General features: G+C 36.2%; 1 protein-coding gene across 17 annotated transcripts in view; it reads left to right on the top strand.

The window, feature by feature from the left end:
• The window catches only part of LOC149565049 (phosphatidate cytidylyltransferase 4, chloroplastic-like), a 146873-nt gene extending 127900 nt beyond the window's left edge, over nucleotides 1-18973 (top strand). For all 17 annotated transcript variants that reach the window (XM_089818597.1, XM_089818586.1, XM_089818598.1 and 14 more), the window contains 2 exons: nucleotides 17833-17948; nucleotides 18462-18973. In XM_089818597.1, coding sequence (XP_089674723.1) covers nucleotides 17833-17948; nucleotides 18462-18553 — 208 coding nt within the window. In that variant the 3' untranslated portion in view covers nucleotides 18554-18973. The remainder of the gene's footprint in view (nucleotides 1-17832; nucleotides 17949-18461) is intronic.
• Nucleotides 18974-20676: the final 1703 nt, after the last annotated feature.

The raw sequence follows: 20676 nt of genomic DNA, 5'->3' as shown, positions 1-20676 counted from the left end.
GACTATAGTTTGTGGAAAATATTTAAATTAAAAGAGTCCCCTTTATTTTATAACACATTGGAGACATAAGTTACATAAAGGGAGTTATGTTTTATCCCACATTGAGAAAACGAAAGATTGAGCTCTTGTGAGAACACTATAAAAGAAATAGAAGAGCTTCTTTTTAGGAGGCTTGGATGAAGATTAATGTTATGTTGCTGGATATTTGATTATCGAGCTTGGAGGATGGAATCCCTCTTTGCTAGCATTCTATTCGCTATTGAAAGACACAGTCAGGAGGATTAACGGTGTTTCCAAACACATTGGGTTTCATTCAGTGTTTTGCTACAGTACGGATGAATAGTGTTTTGCTACAGTGCGTTGCTGAGATCTTGCCAGCCTGTTGAGATTTCAGCGTTGCATGTCAGTTTAGTGAGTTTGCATGTCAGTTTTGACAACTACCCAAATCTTGCATGTCCTAATTTATGGTTGCATGTTGCTTCTAATCTGCTGCATGCCAAAATTTATGGTTGCATGCTACTTCTAATCATTTGCATGTTAGTGCTTGGTGAATTTGGTGGTTGCATGTCATAATTTATGGTTGCATGTTGCTTCTAATCAGCTGCATGTCAAAATTTATGGTTGCATGCTACTTCTAATCATTTGCATGTTAGTTCTTGGTGAATTTAGTGGTTGCATGTCATAATTTATGGTTGCATGTTGCTTCTAATCAGCTGCATGTCAAAATTTATGGTTGCATGCTACTTCTAATCATTTGCATGTTAGTTCTTGGTGAATTTGGTGGTTGCATGTCAAAATAAAGGAAATCTATGCACAGATATAACACTAGAAGTAGATCTGGGCATCAAGAAGAATTAGAAATCAGACCAGCTGAAGTGTTTTGCTATAGTGCGGATGAATAGTGAATTTGCTACAGTGCGTGAACAGTATTTTCCACAAGTTTATTGTTTAGTCTTGCTGTTTTGAGGGTTTGGAAGCCTGCCAACTACATGTGCAAAAATACTACAGCAACTAATTCTAGGTTTCTTCTGTCAAATTTTTATACTTTGCATTGTAGTTGTTAAATATGAGACTGATATTTGTCGTAGCATGTTAAACAATTGTATGAGCACATTGACATGACAAAAATTAATATTTAATTAGCAAATAAGAAGTTTCAGATTTTCCTATATATTGTAGTGTGTGCCAAGTGGTTGACAAAAATGTGATGTTGAGTTATTAAGCAAATCAATTGATATCATAAAGTAGCTTGCAAGTTTCTTTATTTTGGAAAAAAAATAGAGGAGGATACTACATAAGATAGATATTGTAAATAGCAATAGCAATGATGTAATGTCGATCTGATTCTGCAGGTACTTGTATGCTTGTAATGATGCTTTCTCAATAATGTCGATCTATCCTAATTTTAGTAAATAATTATCTATTCTTTCATGCCAGGCTCTAGGAGCTTGTTTAAGGCCATAAAATGCCTTCTTCAGTTTACAAACATGAGTCTGGCGATCAAAGATACTAAACCCTTATGGTTGTTTAACATAAACTTCTTCTTCAATCTTTCCATTGAGAAACACTGTTTTGACATCCATTTGATGTACTTTCCATCCTTTAGATGCAGCAATAGCTAGGATTGTTCTGACTGAAGTATATCTGGCAACAAGGGCAAAAGTCTCATCATAATCGATGCCTTCCTTTTGAGAGAAACCTTGGGCTACAAATCTTGCCTTGTATTTTTCAATACTTCCATCTGCAACATGTTTAATCTTGAACAACCATTTAGAAGAAACAACAGATTTGTTTTTAGGTCTTGGTACAATGTCCCAGACATCATTTTTCAATATTGAATTATATTCCTCAATCATGGCTTCCTTCCAAGATTGATGTGAGAGTACTTCCTTAACATTGTTAGGTTCAGATTTAACGAGTTCAGATAACCGAGCAACATAACAGGATTGATTTCTAGTTCTTTTGCTTTTTGGAATTACATCATCTAGTTCAACTTGATTTTCGGCTAACATCTTTTTGGCTCAAAGAGGTCTCTTCTTATTGGTATGGTTGATGTTTTCAGATTCAATATGATTTGACATGGAAGAGATGTCAGAATTTTCCTCCCGCTCAATTTCAGTAGCTTGATCTTCTTCTGAGATGGATTCATCACTATCACTAAAAATTTTGAAGGCAATGTCTTATTCAAATATGACATCTCTATTGATCTCAAGTGTTCATTATTCTCTTCATTAACTTTTGCCAACGCTACTTGAATTTTCTGTTTTTCAGGACACACATAGTAGGAATGACCAAGCTTATCGTGTTTAAAGCATCTTACTTTGGACCAATCTCTATGTTTGTGAGATTTATGATTTTTATTGTTTTCCTTCTTGATGTGTTTGAACTTTCTTTTCTTATTTGATTTGGAATACAAAACTTGGATGCCATTAACTTGATTTGAAATTAAACCTCTGGATGCTAATCTGGACTCCTCTTGAGTGCATACATTCTTTAGTTGATCAAATTTTGGAAGTTCAGGACGAGAGCTTAAACCTCTTATGAAAGTTTCCCATGATAGTGGAAGTCCTTTAAGGGAAATCATACTTAATTCCTTATCATCTATTTGATTTTGCATAGTAGCCAATTGATCCTTTAATTTAGTAATTCTAAGGAAGTAAGATGTAATGGATTCTCCATTTTTCATTTTTATGTAAAGTAGATCTTGTTTCAAAGTGAGCAATCTACTTGTATTATTAATTTCAAATGTACTTTGAATTGTAGAGAACATATTGAATGCAGTTTTGCTATAGAAGGAAGTATATGATCTTTTATTGAATCTATGATTATTTTCATTGCCTTATTATTGTGCCTTTTCCATGTTGCTTTCTCAGATTCATTTTCAGGCATAGGTAAATTAGTTTCAATGTGTTTTTCTAATTTAACTCTTTTAGAATTATTAAAAGCCTGGTTTTCCAAGATGAAAAATTTGAAGCTCCATCTAATCTATCTTCAATTCTTACATGATTCACCATCTTGATGCCTTTTAAAATTTATTTTCCTTTTAAATTAGACTCAGAATTTAATATTTGCAATGGTTTTCTTATCAGTGCAGCTCTGATACCATGTTAAAAGTAAAGGATCTCTGATAGATAAACAATTACAAATATGTGTCTTATAAATTCAGAATCAAATAAGCAAGATAACTTTACTTATCTTCTCTGTTTTGTAGTAGGTTCTTGAACTCTTCCTTCTTCAGCAATGAACACTTTACTGGATCACTATAAGATAGATATTCTAAATAGCAATAGCAATGATATAATGTCGATTTGATTCTGCAGGTACTTGTATGCTTGTAATGATGCTTTCACTACAGTCGGATGTACTCATATATATATAAAAGGAAGAGGCATGACTTCAAAGAGTTATGTTGCTACATGGCCTAAAGGCCACGTAGGGACATGCCTCTTCGGAGGCATGTTAAGTTAACAAGTAACGGTTCCAACAGAGTTTGTAAGCTGCCCGATAACAGCATAATGTTAAATCAATGCCAAGGCACGAGTGTTGAATACCCGACTTAAGTAAAGTAACCTTGACTCGGGTGATATTAATATCACTAGTTGTGAGCAGTATAACACCCAACAATAACATCAGTCAATGGAAATATGAAACCCGACAATAGCATCAATTGGTGGAATTATGAAACCTGACAATGGCATCAAACACGAGTAATATGAAACCTGCTAATGGCAATGATATCAATTACAAGTAATACGACCAATTAAGTTGGTCCATCATCATGCACTTATTCTGTCAAAACTTCATATATATGATAGAGATGTATGTACACGTACATGTATGGATAAATCATTATGAATATATATATATATATATATATATATATATATATATATATATATATATATATATATATATATCTTTGTGATGTAGATATTAGAACACAAATTGCTTATCTCTGAAATGTAACTGCAAATAATAACATCATAGAAGATTCAGATTTTGCTTCTCCTGACGCTAAACATCAACATATTTGATAATAATGTGGCAAAGATATTATGGAGAGAAGTAGTAAATACAACAGTATACACTATAAACAGAGTACAAATCAGACAAGGCACTAGTAAGACACCTTATGCACTTCGGTTTGAACATGCACCCTCAGTTAAGTATTTCAGAATCTTTGGAAGTAAGTGTTACATTAAGAGAGATGATGATATTGGAAAGTTTGATTCAAGGAGTGATGAAGGTATGTTTCTTGGTTATTCATTGAAAAACAAAACTTACAAATGTTTTAATCAAAGAATTAAGACTATCGTTGAAAGCGCAAATGTTAGAGTTGATGAAAAGTTTAGAATTTAGGAAAGAATACTTGATTCTAATTATGACGAACAAACTAATCCAAGGACTGATCCAAAGAATGTTGAGTTTTTTAATGAGATTGGCATTGATCTGCAAAATAAGATACAAGTAGTGGAATAGAGAGAAGAACCTAGGATTGAACCTAGAGCTGAAACAAAATTGAGACAACAACACCTAATAAAAATTTGGTAAAGAATTGCCCTGCTGATCAGATTATTGGAAGCAAAGACAAAGGAGTCATGACAAGAAACAAGGTACAAGAAGAACTATGTTAGATTTCTCTAATTGAACCTAAGAGTACCGATGGAGCTAGTAAAGATGACTTTTGGATTAAAGCTATTCAAGAAGAACTCAATCAGATTGAAAATAAAAACACATGGGAATTGGTTCTTACACCTAAGGATAAAAATGTTATTGGAACTAAGTGGGTTTTTTAGAAACAAGATGAATGAACAAGGCGAAGTTGTGAGAAACAAAGCAAGACTAGTATGTAAAGGATATTCATAGCAAGAAGCTATTGATTATGAGGAAACATTTGTATTTGTAATCCATTCAATAATATGGTAAAAAGGAAAGATGTTAGGATACTCTCCCATAGGAATACCATTGGCATTCATGCTAACAATCTCTCCCGTGGGCATTGGTGGGATCATAGATGAAAAACATCTAAGTTCCATGAATACCAAATGTCTCTACTGCAACTGCTCCCCCATTCATGTTGCCCATGAATGTCATTTGTATTGTAACCATATGCATAAGGAAGGTGTTAATCTCCCCCATACATCAGCATCTTCTCAAATCCTCTTCATCAATGAAATCTCTCTCCTTCAATAATATCTGTCAATATACAAAGATATTTCATGTGTTATTCTCACTCTCCCCATTGACATCAATATATAAAAGACATTTTCATGTATATCTCTCCTCCAAACATACATATCAAAGTGTGTTTTTCATGTGTATCTCTCCCCCTTTAACATCAATGACAAAGGCATCGTTATGTCAATTTGCTACATAAGATCTTCAATAAGCTCAAGTGTCCAAAGACATAGTTAAGTACCAATTACCAAGAGTCCCTAATGACTCATCTAAAACACAGATACTACCCCATAAAGGAAGCATCAATCATCCAGTCCAAATAAAGAATATTGTTCTGCTAACACTAGATTGATGCAATCTTTGCATCAACTACTCAAAAGTAGGTTGGGGCATAACCCCAAGCAAACCTATCAAGTACTCAAATGTATCCGTCGGCAAAGGTTTTGTAAATGTCTGTTATTTACTCTTTTGTACTGACATACTCCAATCTTATTTCCTTCTCTACAACCTTCTCTTTCGAAAGGTGACACTTAATAGATATATGCTTTGTCTTGAAATGTAAAACTGGATTCTTTGACATACTCATTGTACTTGTGTTATCACAATGTATGATAACACGGTCTGTAAACTCAATCCCAATGTCCTTCAACATTTGTTTCATCCAAATGATTTGATTACAACTATTCGTTGTTGCTACATACTCTGCTTTTGCTGTGCTCTATAAAATGCAGTCTTGTTTCTTGCATAGCCAAGAAACCAATGCTTTGTCTTTGAATGTAAAACTAGGTTCTTTCACATACTCATTATACTTGTGTTATCACAATGTATGATAACACGGTTTGTAAACTCAATCTCAATGTCCTTCAACATTTGTTTCATCCAAATGATTTGATTACAACTATTCATTGTTGCTACATACTCTGCTTTTGCCGTGCTTTGTAAAATGCAGTCTTGTTTCTTGCATAGCCAAGAAACCAATCTTCCTCCCAAGAAGAATGCTCCACCACTAGTGCTCTTTCTGTCATCTACACTTCCTACCCAATCTGCATCAATGTATGCACATAAGGTAAAGTCATTTGATCTATCATACCATAATCCAAAATCGGGAGTACCCTTCAAATATCTGAAAATCCTTTTCACTACTACATAATGTGACTCTTTAGGATCAGCTTGAAATCTTGCCACAATACCAATTACATTAGCTATATTAGGTTTAGTGTATGTTAGATATTGCAATCCTCCAATCATAGATCTATACTTTTTATGTTCAATAGTAGGTGTTTCATCTTTGCTAGACATCTTACATCCGATTATCATAGGTGTTCCAATAGGTTTACAACTTTCCAAATCAAATCTTTTCAACAAATCTTTTAAATACTTAGCTTGTAATATGAAAATACCATTTTTGTTCTGAACAAGCTGCAATCCCAAGAAATACTTCATCTTACCGATCATACTCTTCTCAAATTCCTTTTTCATTTCTGCTGCAAATGCTTCACTTGCTTCATCATCACCTCCAAAGATTATGTCATCCACAAATACTTCCAAAGATTCTAAAATACTTAACTGAGGTGCAAATGTTACCTCATAATCAATAGCTTCTTGCTGTTAAACATTTGCACTTGTAATCCACTTGATTATTGTAAATTGAGAAAGTCCTACGGTCGACTCAATAATATGTTTTAGGACGTGGTATAAAGGGTTTACCTTGTGGTAAAGTAGAGTGGCATTATGGTTTTGTGTAATGTGAGTATGCGAACTTGTATGTGAGATCTAGTGACCCTGATATTGAATATCTTGTGATCAAAGAAGTGTATAGTGTAGTTGACGTATGATGAGCTTACAAAGAGACTGTATTTGGCAATGAAGTAGTTGTTGAACAATTGTATATTGGTATTATTCTTGGAATGATAGTAGTAAGGCCGGTTGGATTGTGAGTTTGGTGGTCTTTCCCTAAAGTTGTTTGGATAGTGGGTCCTTCTGCTTTCCACAACTCCTAACAAGGTTGGCACAACCCTTAACAGAGATTCAAAGTCTCCTAATACGGACTGATATGTACTTCATTGACTCCTATCAAGGTTCATCCTCTTACAAGGAACTTATATATTAATACATCATTTTGTGGGTATCATCCCCACCAGGGTTTTCCCTCTAATCAAGGGTTTCCCTAGTTAACAAATCTGGTGTTATTGTGTATGGTGATCTTTCTATAGTTTTTGCATCTATTGTTTTGATGCTTTGGAATTAATAAGGATATTGAGAGTTGTTTTAATTTGATCATTGATTCGCCCCCGCCCCTCTCAGTTATCTTGGTGGACTTTACTTTCTAAAAAACGTCTACTATCATAATAAACAAGATGGGAGATAACAAGTCTCCTCATTTGATACCTCTAGCAACAATGAAAAAACCTCTAAGGGTTTCATTGACAAGAATCAAGTATCTAACCATGGTTACACACGCTTTAATTAGAAAAATCAACATCTACCTAAAAAAAATTCTTTCAAGTACCTTAGAAAGAAAGTCCCATTTGAATCTATCATAGGCTTTACAGATATTGAGCTTAAGGGCCATCCTTGAAAATCTTCTCTTCTCCGCAGAGTGGAAATCTTCATGGGTTGTAATGGCCATATCAAGGATTTTCTTACCAAGGACTAAGCCATTTTGGTTGCAATTTATCAGGCTATCAAGCAAAGGCTTAAGTCTATTGACTAGGACTTTAGAGGGGATTTTTCTAAATTGTGTTACAAAGGCTCCTGGATTAAAGTTGTGGAGAGAAATGTCCTTGGATTTTGCGGACTAGAGAAATGAATAGGTTCTTAATTTCTCTAAGAAGCTTACCCTTTGTGAATTTTTGTTGGCTGCCTCAAATATGTTAGAGCCAAAAAACGCCCCAAAAATCTTGAAAAAAGGTAGGTGGGAAACCATAAAGAAGACAACAATCCGCATTTTCTCTGAAATAATCGAAGCTAAAAGTGTGTCGTTGTCACTCTTGATTATCACACTCCAGAGATAGTCTACCAGTTAATTTTATGCTTCAAGAACATTAGTGGCATAGCTCGCATCCTCGAGGCATTACAAAAGAAATAAGAGGTTAGGAGACCCTTATAATCATTTTCTCTAACAACATCATTTTCATTTCTCAAGCTAAGGATGATGTTCCTTTTTTTGTGGGTACAAGCTGATTGATGAAAAGAAGCAAAGTTCCTATTATCTTCTTTCAAGCATTGAACTTTGTGTTAGAATCTGAAAAGATAACCTAGAAAACTAGTGTAAAGAATAGATATCTAAACTATGAATGCAAATGATTCAAAATCAAAATAGCAACACAAAATTAGTCTCCAAGAGAGTAATGCAAATGCTACAAGCAAAATAGCATTAAGAGGATGCAAAAGCAAGAGATACAAATACAAGCCAGGTAGCATGTTTATACAGGCTAAGAAGAGGGAGGAGGTGGCAACATTGACCAATGAGGAGCAACCATCTATCGGACTAAAGATAGCAAAGTATCTTCCCAAGATAGCTAATGGATGCTCACATTTAGGTAGGTGACACCTCACACCCATTCACCTAATAAGACATGCTTTATTGACCTAAGCGAGATTAATAAAAGTGTAGGAAAAACCTAGTAATATAGGGAAAAATAAATAACCTACTAGGAAATAAAAAACTACACTAACACCCCCCCATAAGTGAAGCTTAGGTGGATTTAAAAATGGGTCCCGGCAAGTCAAGCCTGGTGAGGTACCCATGTACATAAAATTCCCCCAAAAGAGAGAGAAAAGAGACCCCTCCCAAAAAAGTCAAGACTCCGAGTGAGAGGATGAGGCCCCCTCAAAAGATGAAGCATCCCGCACCCCCAACAAAGCTCGCAAATGAAGGAACTTGCTCTTAATGAAAGGTTTGGTGAAGATATCAGCAATCTACTCGTAAGTCGGACAATAGCAAAGGTCAATGATGTGACCATGTATGAGCTCCCGGATCTAGTGCATGTGGATCTCTATGTGTTTGGTCTGCTGATGATGGACTAGATTCCGTGAGATTTGAATGACACTCTGGTTGTCACAAAATATGACTAATGACCATCTAATTTGGATACCAAATTCAGTGAGAAGATGTTGAAGCCAAATGGCCTTAGTGGAGGCATTTACAACCCCTCGATACTCAGCCTCAGTAGAGGATAGAGCAATAGCAAACTGCTTTTTGCTCGACCAACAAATAGGACTTGAACCAAGTGAGAAGTTGTAACTTGAAGTAGACTTGCAATCCTGAGAATCACCCACTCAATCTGCATCTGTGTAGCCCACCAAATCAAGCTCACTACTTGCTGCGTAGTGAATCCCACAGCTGTGAGAATCCTGAATGTAGTGAAGGATTCGCTTAGCTGCTTTCTAGTGTAGTTCATGAGGCTCCTGCATGAATCGAGAGACCATGCCTACAACATATGATATGTCGGGTCTCGTATGAGTCAGATAAATGAGACTCCCAACAAGTTGGTTGTACAAAGTGTCATCAACAAGTGGAGAAGAACACTGAGCCTCAAGTTTGACTCCAGAAAGGAAGGGAGTCGGAGTAGGCTTACAGTCAGCCATATGAAACCTTGAGAGTAAATCTAGAGCATACTTGGACTATGTGATGGTGACCCTGGAAGGAGACTGAAAGATCTCAATGTCGAGAAAGTAATGCAACAATCCCAAGTCAGTCAACAAAAAACTGTCCTGAAGGGCAACTTTGACAGCCTTAATGGTGGGTGAAGAACTTCCTGTGATCAGCAAGTCATCAATATACAAAACCAAAAATAGAAGTGAATCACCCTATTGCAGAATGTAGACATTAGGATTAGACTGGCACCTAGTGAACCCAACTGATAGAAGGAAGGAGTCCATCTTGGCATACCAAGCCCAAGGAGCTTGCTTGAGGCCATAGAGAGACTTCCGAAGATGGCACACAAATGAATAATCTTTAAGGAAGCCCTGTGGCTGCTCCATGTAGATCTTCTCACGAAGGTCACTGTGAAGAAAATCACTCTTCACATCCATCTGATGTACTTCCCAACGATTAGCTGCAACAATGGCAAGAACAATTCAAATGGAATTCATTTGGGCAACTAGCGCAAAAGTCTGAGAGTAGTCAATCCTAGGAACCTAGGAGAATCCTTTGGTGACCAAGCGAGCCTTGTGCTTGTCAACTGATCCATTTGCTGCAAATTTTTCTAATAGATCCACTTACATCGAACAAATTTTCTTCCCTTAGGAAGAGGAACAAGATCCCAAGTGTGGTTCCTCATCAAGGAACTATACTCTTCCTGCATAGCTGTATCCCACTCAGGGATACCAGAAGCCTCATGAAAGGATTGTGGATTTGAGGCAGTAGCAATGAAGACATGTGGAGCATCTTGGAATTGTGAACGAGTCCGCTTGGTGTTTGGTGGATCCCCAACCCAATCACTTGTAGATTGCAAGGTCTGACCGAAAGATGGAGAATCTGGAGGGGAATCATTAACCTCTGAATGATGACTAGGAGAGGAAGGAGGTGAGTTCTCTAAATCACGCTCTGCATCGGAAGTGGAGGTAGAAGATCGGTCAGGTGAATCTGACTCATCAGAAGATTTGTCATGTATTCCAAGTGACTCCAATGTGAAAGTAGGAGTTGGAGAAGTGATGGAAAGTGAGCTTGAAGATCCCTTCTCAAACTGAACACTCCTCTCAATGAACAACTAATGTGTAGTAGGGTGGAGCAACCGATAACGCTTCACACCATCAAGATAACCTACAAATATGCAAGGTCTGCTTTGTGGAACCAAGGCCTTGCATTTCTTTGCAAGAATGTGGGCCCATGCGGGAGAGCCAAAAACTCGAAAGTGCTTAACTGATGGTTTCCGACCGCTTCAATCTTCAAAAGGAGTAACTCCCTTCAAGGCTCGGTGAGGAATATGGTTCTGGATATAACAAGCACAGTTAATGGCCTCTACCCAATACTGTGGTGCAAGAGATCTAGAGTGAATCATAACAGTTTGCCATTTCCTTCAAGGATCTATTCTTCCGTTTTGCAACACTGTTCTGCTGAGGATTGTATGGAACTGAATGCTGTAAATCAATCCCCTCTGAAGTGCAAAATCTTTCAAACCGATGGTTGACATACTCACCACCATTGTTTGTGCGCAAAACTTTGATGTCTTTCCCGGATTGCTTCTCTAAATTTTTTTTGAAGACCTGAAAATGATCAAATACCTCTGACTTCTGTTTGAGAAAGTACACCCAAGTATATCTAGAAAATTCATCAATGAATTTGAGGAGATATCAGCCCCTGCTGAAAGAAGGATGCTAAAATGGACCAGCCAAATCACTATGAACTAACTCTGGTATCTGTGAAGCTCTCCATGCCTTATCTTTATCAAAATTTTCCTTAGGATGCTTACCAAGAATGCTACCTTGACAAACACTGCCTGAAAACTGAATTGAAGGCAACCCTGCGACCATGCTTTGTTGGTTGAGTTGATGCAAGTAGTGGAAGTTAAGATGGCCAAATCACTAATGCCATAATTTACTCACATCATTAGAGTGAGTGAGCAAAACAGTTGAAGGAGGATTAGGAACAAAGTGAGAAAACATATAGAGTCATGATTGATGATCTGCTCTCCCAACTGTAACTATAGAATCATTGTGCAACTCATGTATCTCCACTGAATTAGAAGTGAACTCAACCCGCTTGCTTGAACCTGTTTGAGTGCTCTGGTATACCGATAGGAGATTACTTGATAATAAGAGTACACAAAGAACATCATGGAATGTACCATCCCCCACATCAACAGAACCTCTCCCACACCTCAGCAGGAGTGTCATCACCCATCAAAATAGAAGGGATAGTCCATGGCTCCAAGGATGCAAGTTCTTCCTTAGATGAAGCCATGTGGTGTGAAGCACCCGAATCAAGAACCCAAGTGGATGGTGAGGAAGCAACTGCAACAAGGGCCTTGCCCTTTCCTTTCCTCTTGCTGTTTTCTTTTACCTTGTTAGACCCTTCATTTGAACTTTTGATAGACTCAAGAAACACTGATATTATTCTTCTCAAGAATGTGTGTCAAGTGATCAATTTGTTTCTTCAAACATTTATGTTCATCATGACTGGGTCTTTTACAATAGGCACATTGGACTTTTTCTTTCTTAGGCTTATCGCCCTTGGAATATGAGGTATCAATAGTTGCTTTTGAAGCAACCGGTATCTAATCCTTCTTCTCCTTGTTATTATTTTGTTTCCCATTCTTACGCCCTCGAAATATGGGGTATCAATAGTTGCTTTTGAAGCCACCGGATGTTTCTCATCCTTACTATTGTTGTTACTATTTTGTCCTTTTTGTTCTTTTGTACCTTGGCTGGCGGCCAAGGCATGTGACTTAGAGGACTTAAGAGTGCCCATTTTGATTAGCTTGTCTTGTTCTCGAGTGAGAGTGACAGAAAAATCATCTAAAGATGGCATGGTGAATTGAGTACCAAGTGCACCCTTAGTAGCATAGAAGGTAGAGACAAACACAAAATATTCTGAATTTAGCTTAGAGAGAATACTAAGAATCAGTTGTTCATCTTTCTTTTCAATTCCACATTGTTTTAATTGCAGCCTTACTGATTTCAATTTAGTGAAGAAATCTTGGATTGTGTTGAAATTGCCTGGACTTAAACTAATTAGTTCATTTTCCAACATATGACCCCTCATTGAATCTTGTGTGCCAAATAGTGCTTCTAGCTTTGTCCATATTTCATTTGGTGTATCGAAAGACTCAATTGGAAATATCACATTAGGAGAAATAAACAAACACAATGTTCCATATGCCTCATCACATTTGTTAAACCACTTAGGCTTATCTTCATCTTTATTAGGTTCAGTTTCACGTCCCATAGTTATCCTATTTAATCCAGCTTTCCTTAAGTGAATTGTCATGTGTGATTTTCACTCAAAGTAATTGCGTGGAGTTAGGATGAGCTTATTTGTTTGATCCATGATGAAGAAATGCTAAAAAGAAGAGAACCAAGCCAAGACAATGCCCCCCTTTTTTACTCAATCAAAGACCCCCCCCCCCCAAAAAAAAAAAAAGATTTGGCACTTTATATTAGTGCGTTTACAACTACCACTAGCAAGAAATACGAAGTGGTTTTGATTTCAATGCATTACAAAATTCTCACGAAGAGCATATGCTAAAAGTGAAACTTGGACACACTACTCTAGGAAACAAATAGCACCACTGCGATCTACTCAAAAAGTAATGCACTTTCAAAATAAAATCGCCTCGATACGAGGTCATATGAGAAAGTTATGATCCTTCGAAGTTTCCAAAGTGAGAACTGTGCAAAGTGATGGTCGGGAATCTGCAATTTCTGAAAAATTTATGCATGAAAATCAAAAAATGACTGCACTAATGGATAGAGCACAAAAAAATAGCCAATCATCCTAAGGATCATCGAAATCGGAGTCCATATGAACAAGAACGAAGCATTTGAAAACTGCGTTCAAATCTATGATTGCCAATGGAGAGGGGTATAGCTTTCCATGCTTGATTCTGCAAAATATACCAATTGCATGCGAAAACTAAGAGTTACCCAGATGGTTTTTCGGTGCTACGAACAAAACTCAGAAAACGTTTTTCTTGCTAATGTACAGAAGATGTGGCTGTAGTGTAAACCAAATGACTTTAGCAACAAAAAATGACCCCAACAACCAAAAGATGACATGTAAAGGTTGAATCAGCTACCTAAGTTAATCAATGGCATGTTGAAACCTGCAATATTGATTGAAAACACCAAATATGCAAGTTGGTTATCAGATTTGAAATTGAGACCCTAGTTTCACAACTTTTATGATGATCTCCGATCTTGGTGAAATGAAAGCCAAAATATGACTTTCTCAAGCCTCCTGGATGCATTGGAACAACCAGAAATGTTGCTAGTATAACCAGAAATGCTGCAATCACCCAAATTTCATAAAAAACGTGTAAACTCAAGATCATCCGAAGATGCAAGAGAAGAGCATACTGAGTTTTTCAAAAATCTACAATAAGATTTATTAGCCCCCCCCAAATCTCTTAAATAAGGGAACTAAAATCTATTCTTGCACATAGAAAGACTTTGATATGATGTTAGAATCTGCAAATATTAATAACCCAGAAAACTAGTGCAAAGAATAGATATCTAAACTATGAATACAAACATTGCACTGCTGGATAACAATATTCACATTCCTCTCCCGGTCCAATTTCTTTGGAGTCTACAAAAGAGAGCTTAAGGAGCCCATCTATAAGGGGTAACCATCATTATCAAAATTTGACACAGTGTCCTTTGAGGCCACACTAACCCTCATATGGGATTAGTAGATAGGTTTTAATATGTATTGCTCCTGCAACTTTCCCTGGGTCCTTACAATCAGAGATGACATGTCAAATTTGTCACATTAGTGGCAAAAGATTGTAGCATTCTCACAGGCTAGTGCTTGAGTCTATTTACCTAGTTTAGAGTCTTTAGACTGTAGGATAGTAAAATTTGGCAGTCTTGTTAATAGCCACATTGACACAAAAGAAGGCAAAAAGTAACATGGACTTTGTCTTGATAACTTCATTTATGGACAGGTAATTACCAAAAGTGTTGCCAATCCATGAAAGATCTGTTCATCCCAAAATTCTAGTGGGAGACCTGATAGCTTGACCCACATTAGAGTTGTTTAACTAGTATCTGTCGTTGGCTTATATCCCATTCTCCAACGATAGAGGGGAAGCAAATGTTTCCCTTAAGTCCACGAGCTGGATAGAACCATTGACAAGTCCTCTGCTGCCAGAAACTTAAACATGTATAGGGGCCCAGTCATTGCACAAACCACCAGACTACTCTTCAACGTTCATTGTTGGGAAATCCATTTCTGAACCATGTCAATGGTGGATCAAAAGGAGAAAAAGTGGTCCACCAAGGTGTTGTTTATAGAAGAGACAATATAGTCCATCACGGCATTAGAAACCATGATAGCAGTTTCGTCCTTTGTTTGTGCGTACTTTGGTATAATATCAGGGATAGCCTCCTTTTGGTGTCACCTACAAATACTTGCTTCCATTCATTATGCCTAGGACCACTGTAGGTTTTTGCCTGCCTACTCTTGTTTGTAGATGTGCTCAAACCAACACAATCCCCATTAGAGTGTAAACCATTATCAACATGCAGAGCTACCATCTAGGATTGCCCTGTGCTGGATTAACAACAAGAGGCGGTAGATCCTTTGTAGGGGTCCATCCCATAACGTAAACATCGATAATGAAAGTTAAGAAATATGATAAAGTTGCAGAGTGACAATAGTCTCTATCATAGAGCTGACTCTACAAGGCTTCTTATTGAAAGTATAAGAAGGCTAATATAAGGCTTCCATGTGGAAGTATAAGAAGGCCAATATAAAAGCATGCGATTAAGCATAAAGGATCAGATCAGCAATTTGTATTTATTATGAAATGATGCAGTTATGAGAAGACATAAGTCATATCATTTACAACCAACCCCTTTAGTATTACAAGGTAATGTAAATGGAGATTGAATATAGTCATTGGAAGGGTGGGGGGATTTTGGATCATGGAAGAATAAGAGATTTTAGAATATATTTGTTACTCATCCATTTTTTATTGCTGACAAGCATCGTGTAAAAAATTGGAATGTTGTATCTATTAATCAAATACTAATTTACAAAATCTTAAATCTGAATTCTATTAGGAACCAAGGAGTTAATATACAGTCTAATATATATGCGGTATTATTTATATCTGTTATCAATAGTCAAATTATATTTACACACTTCCATATACATGAGATATTAGGATTATATATATATATATATATCCTTAAAAAAATCGCCAAATTTTATGAAATCCCATCGACCTGCTCTGATAACATGTTATGGCAAATTGATGTTGTGTTGTATTAAATAGAGGAGATGAAAGCTCCTTATATAGATTGACAAAGATGATTGTTCTAAAAGAAATAATGGTGAACTGAAGATGAAAAATAGGAACTACTTATTAAAGACTAACTAGGATGACAATGAAAGGAACATTATAATATTCTAATAGGGCAATGGTTTGGAAATAACAGTTAACACATTGGAGGAGTCCTCTTTGGAAGCTTGCAACAGCTAGCAAATAAAACCAGAATCAAGGACATTCTGAGCTGAATGATATAATTCCTAGAACGGAATTAAGGCAGAGATTAGACATCTCTGAAGGTCTATTCATTGAGGAGCAAGCAAGTCTTAACACCAGAGCAGGGACATTACGTTCCTCTTAGTCTTGAAACAATGGTGTGTTTTGGGAAAACTTTTTCTAGTGCAAAGGCAGCCTTCAAACTCTAAATCGATGTATCGATTAGCCACACTGCTGATAGCAATACAGTCTAGATGAGGACCCTTCTTCACTAGTGACAACATAATGATACCCACAAAATACATCTTATATTCATCTCAAGCACTTAATAGATAAAGAAAACAAGCAAAGATGGATTATAAAGCTGTGGGTTAATACCACTCAAAAGTGGCACCTTAATCCCTGTGTAAGTCTAATTAGAATCTACCAGAACATGACACGCTTATCCTCCAAATTAGGACGCTCTAATTTGTCTTGTTGAAACTCTCCAAAGATGCCTTATGACAGTCATAATGAATCAGAAGTTGATGAATGTCTGGGTCAACATGCGTAACTGTCTTTTACATTGGAGGCAATAAGTTTTGATCCGAGATTTTGGTTGAACCTGTTTTGTAAATTGAAGATCTTGGAGGGCTTCATGTCACCATAACCCTCTTTAGTTGGTATAAGACAGTTTTGGTAATTTTCAGGGAAAAAAAGCCTCCATAGCCAAAATTAGATTTGAACATCATGATGCAACTTTTCCTAGCATGGACAGAAGAACATGTGTGCTAGATGTTCTGCAGGTTCCTTTCCTTTTTATTCTTATGAAACTATATTAAATAGTTTTCACTTGTTATAGAAAACTTGCTTTTTTGAGCATGTATGCTAGTATTAGTGCTATTAATGTCATGGGCATCAGATAACTGATATGTTGAACGGCTACCTCAGCTGAAGTTTTTCTATTGTTTGGATGGTGTTATGAACGTGTTGTGTCCTTGATTGTATGTTTAGGGCACTACAGTAGGTGTCCATTGAGTCTGATAATTGTGATCATTTGTCAGGCTTGCTCTATGAGAAGGTCTATCTCAGGTGGTTACTTTTTCTCTTCAGTCCATCCAAATATCAGGGCATCTGTCCAAACGAGAAAAAACTGATGAAACAGGAGATTTATGTATTGGAAGAAATTTTCTAAACCCTCAGGATACATAAGTTTATGCTTGGATGTAATCAATGAAGTATGATTTTCTTTTTGGTCACAGAGGTGGTATTTGTAAGAGATCATGAAAATTAACATGTTATAGGATTTTGCATGCTTCTGAGTTTCTTGCATTTCTATATGTTAAAACTAGTGACAAGCATTTCTTAGTTATCCAATTTTTAGAAAAGTTGTGATGTTTGTAACACAGTATAATATTTTTGTATAGAACTGTAATCCAGGACTTGAAATTTACCTTGTATATATTTCATTGTGGGACTCCTTACTGTTTTTAAATGTTTGTATACCCATTTGTATCAGTGCATTCGCATTTGCATTGCTAAATTTCTTGGGATCCATTTTTGGGGACCTTATTGAGTCAATGATCAAGCGTGATGCAGGAGTTAAGGACTCTGGACACCTCATTCCTGGACATGGTAAGTTTTTTTAAATTACTTGCATTAAACTTGATTTTATCTGATAGCACTTATAATCTGGGATCCTTTTTAGAGATAAGTTTTTGTGTTTTTCCCATTAATAATCTTTCATACAACAATAGTTCAAAGGTTGTATCAAGAGGGACTCGCATACTGCTCGGACAAGGAAAAGAGTCAGTGACCTTCTGGTGCACTTGAATCTATTTAATATTTTTAATTAGGAAATGCTACAAAAGCTGAGATTCTTGGATATTTTATCATACCATGGGAAACATTGCTGGTCCACAAGATGCTATTCTTTAATATTTTTTTTCAGGTGTATCTGTAGTGTGATGTATTTTAACTTTTCACCAGCTTGTCACCTACAGCATATCACATACCATGGGATATATCCCCAGGGGTAGATTACTGCATACCACTGCAATATTGCAGTATTGTTTAATTTATGTGAAAATTTCATAACACATTTCAAAAGTATAATCCCCTATGTCTTCTTTTTATGTGTGTGTTTAGGTGGCCTACTAGACCGAGTTGATAGCTACCTGTTCACTGGTGCCCTGGTTTACTCATTTGTAAAAATTGGCTTGCCACTGTATGGAGTTTGAAGTTATTGTACACTTGGCAAGATATGAATATGAAAGCTGTTAGACAAATGAAATTGTACCTATAATTGGTCTGTATTACGCTCTATGGACGCGTTGAATTTAGACTGAAATTTACGGTTGTTCCTCAGCATGTCCACCAAGAATCTACATTGTTCAAAGCAACATAAATCGTACTAGATCTTTTTACTTCTTCTGTAGATATATTAAAAACAGTACACTTCCATTTTTAGCTTTGATCAGCACGATAAGATATATGCATGAAATAACATACATCCCCTTTCAATCCATCAGTAATTTATATCAAAGTATGTATCAGTACACCATACAAAAATCCACCACCTTTCTGGTTGGATAAATGTAACATACTGTGTTTCTAATGAAATTGATATAATAATAAATCACAATAATTTAAAGTGTCCAGCTTCTTGAGATAAAAACTCAAATTTCCTCCCTTTAATGTAATAGAGGTTTCATTGCATCTTTGCACGTCTCACCAAAAGTTTATATGCTGATGGTATTATTGTTTATTAGTTTGTGTATATTTTATATACAAATTTATTTTCTCACTGAATTCTCTATGTTTTACATTGTTGGTGCAGCTTCTTGTCTATACTCTCTTGACTTTTGCTTCCAAAATACCCGTTGATGTGATATTTGTTCCAATAAAAACATGCATAACTGAATACCTAACATTCCAGGTTTAAACACAAATCTCCAACTCTCTCTTGAATAAGAATGCTCATCGGCTAAACAATGTGCCTGAATTGTGTGATCAAATGCGACAACCTCAATTCCTTCTTACTGTGAACTCTCACTCAGTTATAATGATGTGATATGCTGGTTATCACAAAGGGACTTACATTGTTAATTCAATGGTTATCAACTTGGTTTGAACTTCTTCGAATCAACAACTTGCAACAAAAAGGGTTCAGAAATTCTACTTAACTTTAAGAACGCAAGATAATGTTGTTGATGAGGTGGGCCTCTAACCAATCTTTGATTCGTTGTGTCAATTAGGCATATGAGGGTGCTATCTTCTAATCTAAGTGAGAGATGGAAAAAGCCATGCGGTACTCTAAAATGATCATATGTATCCACCATGCAAGCACAACAATGAATAGGTAACAATTTTGGGAGTACTTTGACAACAAGTCTTCAACATAACTCTCTTACAAATGACGTGAGCAAGCATTTATATAGGGACTCAACTATAATGAATAACCAAGATTAAATCAAAATCAGTGGCCTAGATTATTCCACACAAGCTCTAATTAGAGTTTCCACTACAAATATTAAATACCTACCCAATTACAATTAAGCAACACCATGTGGGCCAATTAGAAAGTTACATTGCCTTCATGGGCCAATAAGAAAATAGCTTAGGTGTAACTATTTGATAAGACACACTAACAAATTGGCCAATGAAAAAATTACAATATTTTGTGGGTGTTGGCCTCTTCTAGGACACCCAATCTTAAACTTCCCTGATCTTCATTTTCTACCCAAGTTAGCTATTCAAGTTTTAATTTCCCCTTACCATTCTTGACAATTAGAAGTAATTGGATTGCTAGTTTATTTAGTTGTCAGTCTGTTGGCTAGCAATTTTTCTCCTTGTATTAAATTACTTTGAAGTGACTCTATCCCCCTTTTTGGATGAACACAACTATAGAAACAATAGAAGGGTGATCTGAATGACCCTGTCTGAATTTTAACAAGGTACACCTCCCTTGATTAGGTTTCTAAAGAATTATGACCAGACTTGCATCCACATGCACTTTCACTAGAAAGCACTAAAGGTATTTAGTGCCATTATATCAATACACAATGGATGCATGACACAATAAACAATAATACTTTAATTCTATTTCCAAAGATACACAAACCTTGTAATTATAAGGCAAATCAATCCCATAGAATATTTTCATACATTCCTTGGCACATATAAATCAAAGTAGAGGCGATATGTGAAGTTGATAAGTAAATTAATTGGCAATGACTCACAACATATAAGATGCATTCCATAAATCCCCAAATACAAAGATTTTAAAGGATCAATCTATTTATTATATAAATGATAACTTTTATTCACAAATTAAAAATATCATTGTTTGTCATATATTCAT

Source organism: Cupressus sempervirens, chromosome 3 (assembly GCF_028749045.1).
Source record: "Cupressus sempervirens isolate cs-2001-9-10 chromosome 3, ASM2874904v1, whole genome shotgun sequence".
Lineage (NCBI taxonomy): Eukaryota > Viridiplantae > Streptophyta > Pinopsida > Cupressales > Cupressaceae > Cupressus > Cupressus sempervirens.
Note: the sequence above shows the minus strand (reverse complement) of the source record. Positions and strands in the feature narration are given on the sequence as shown.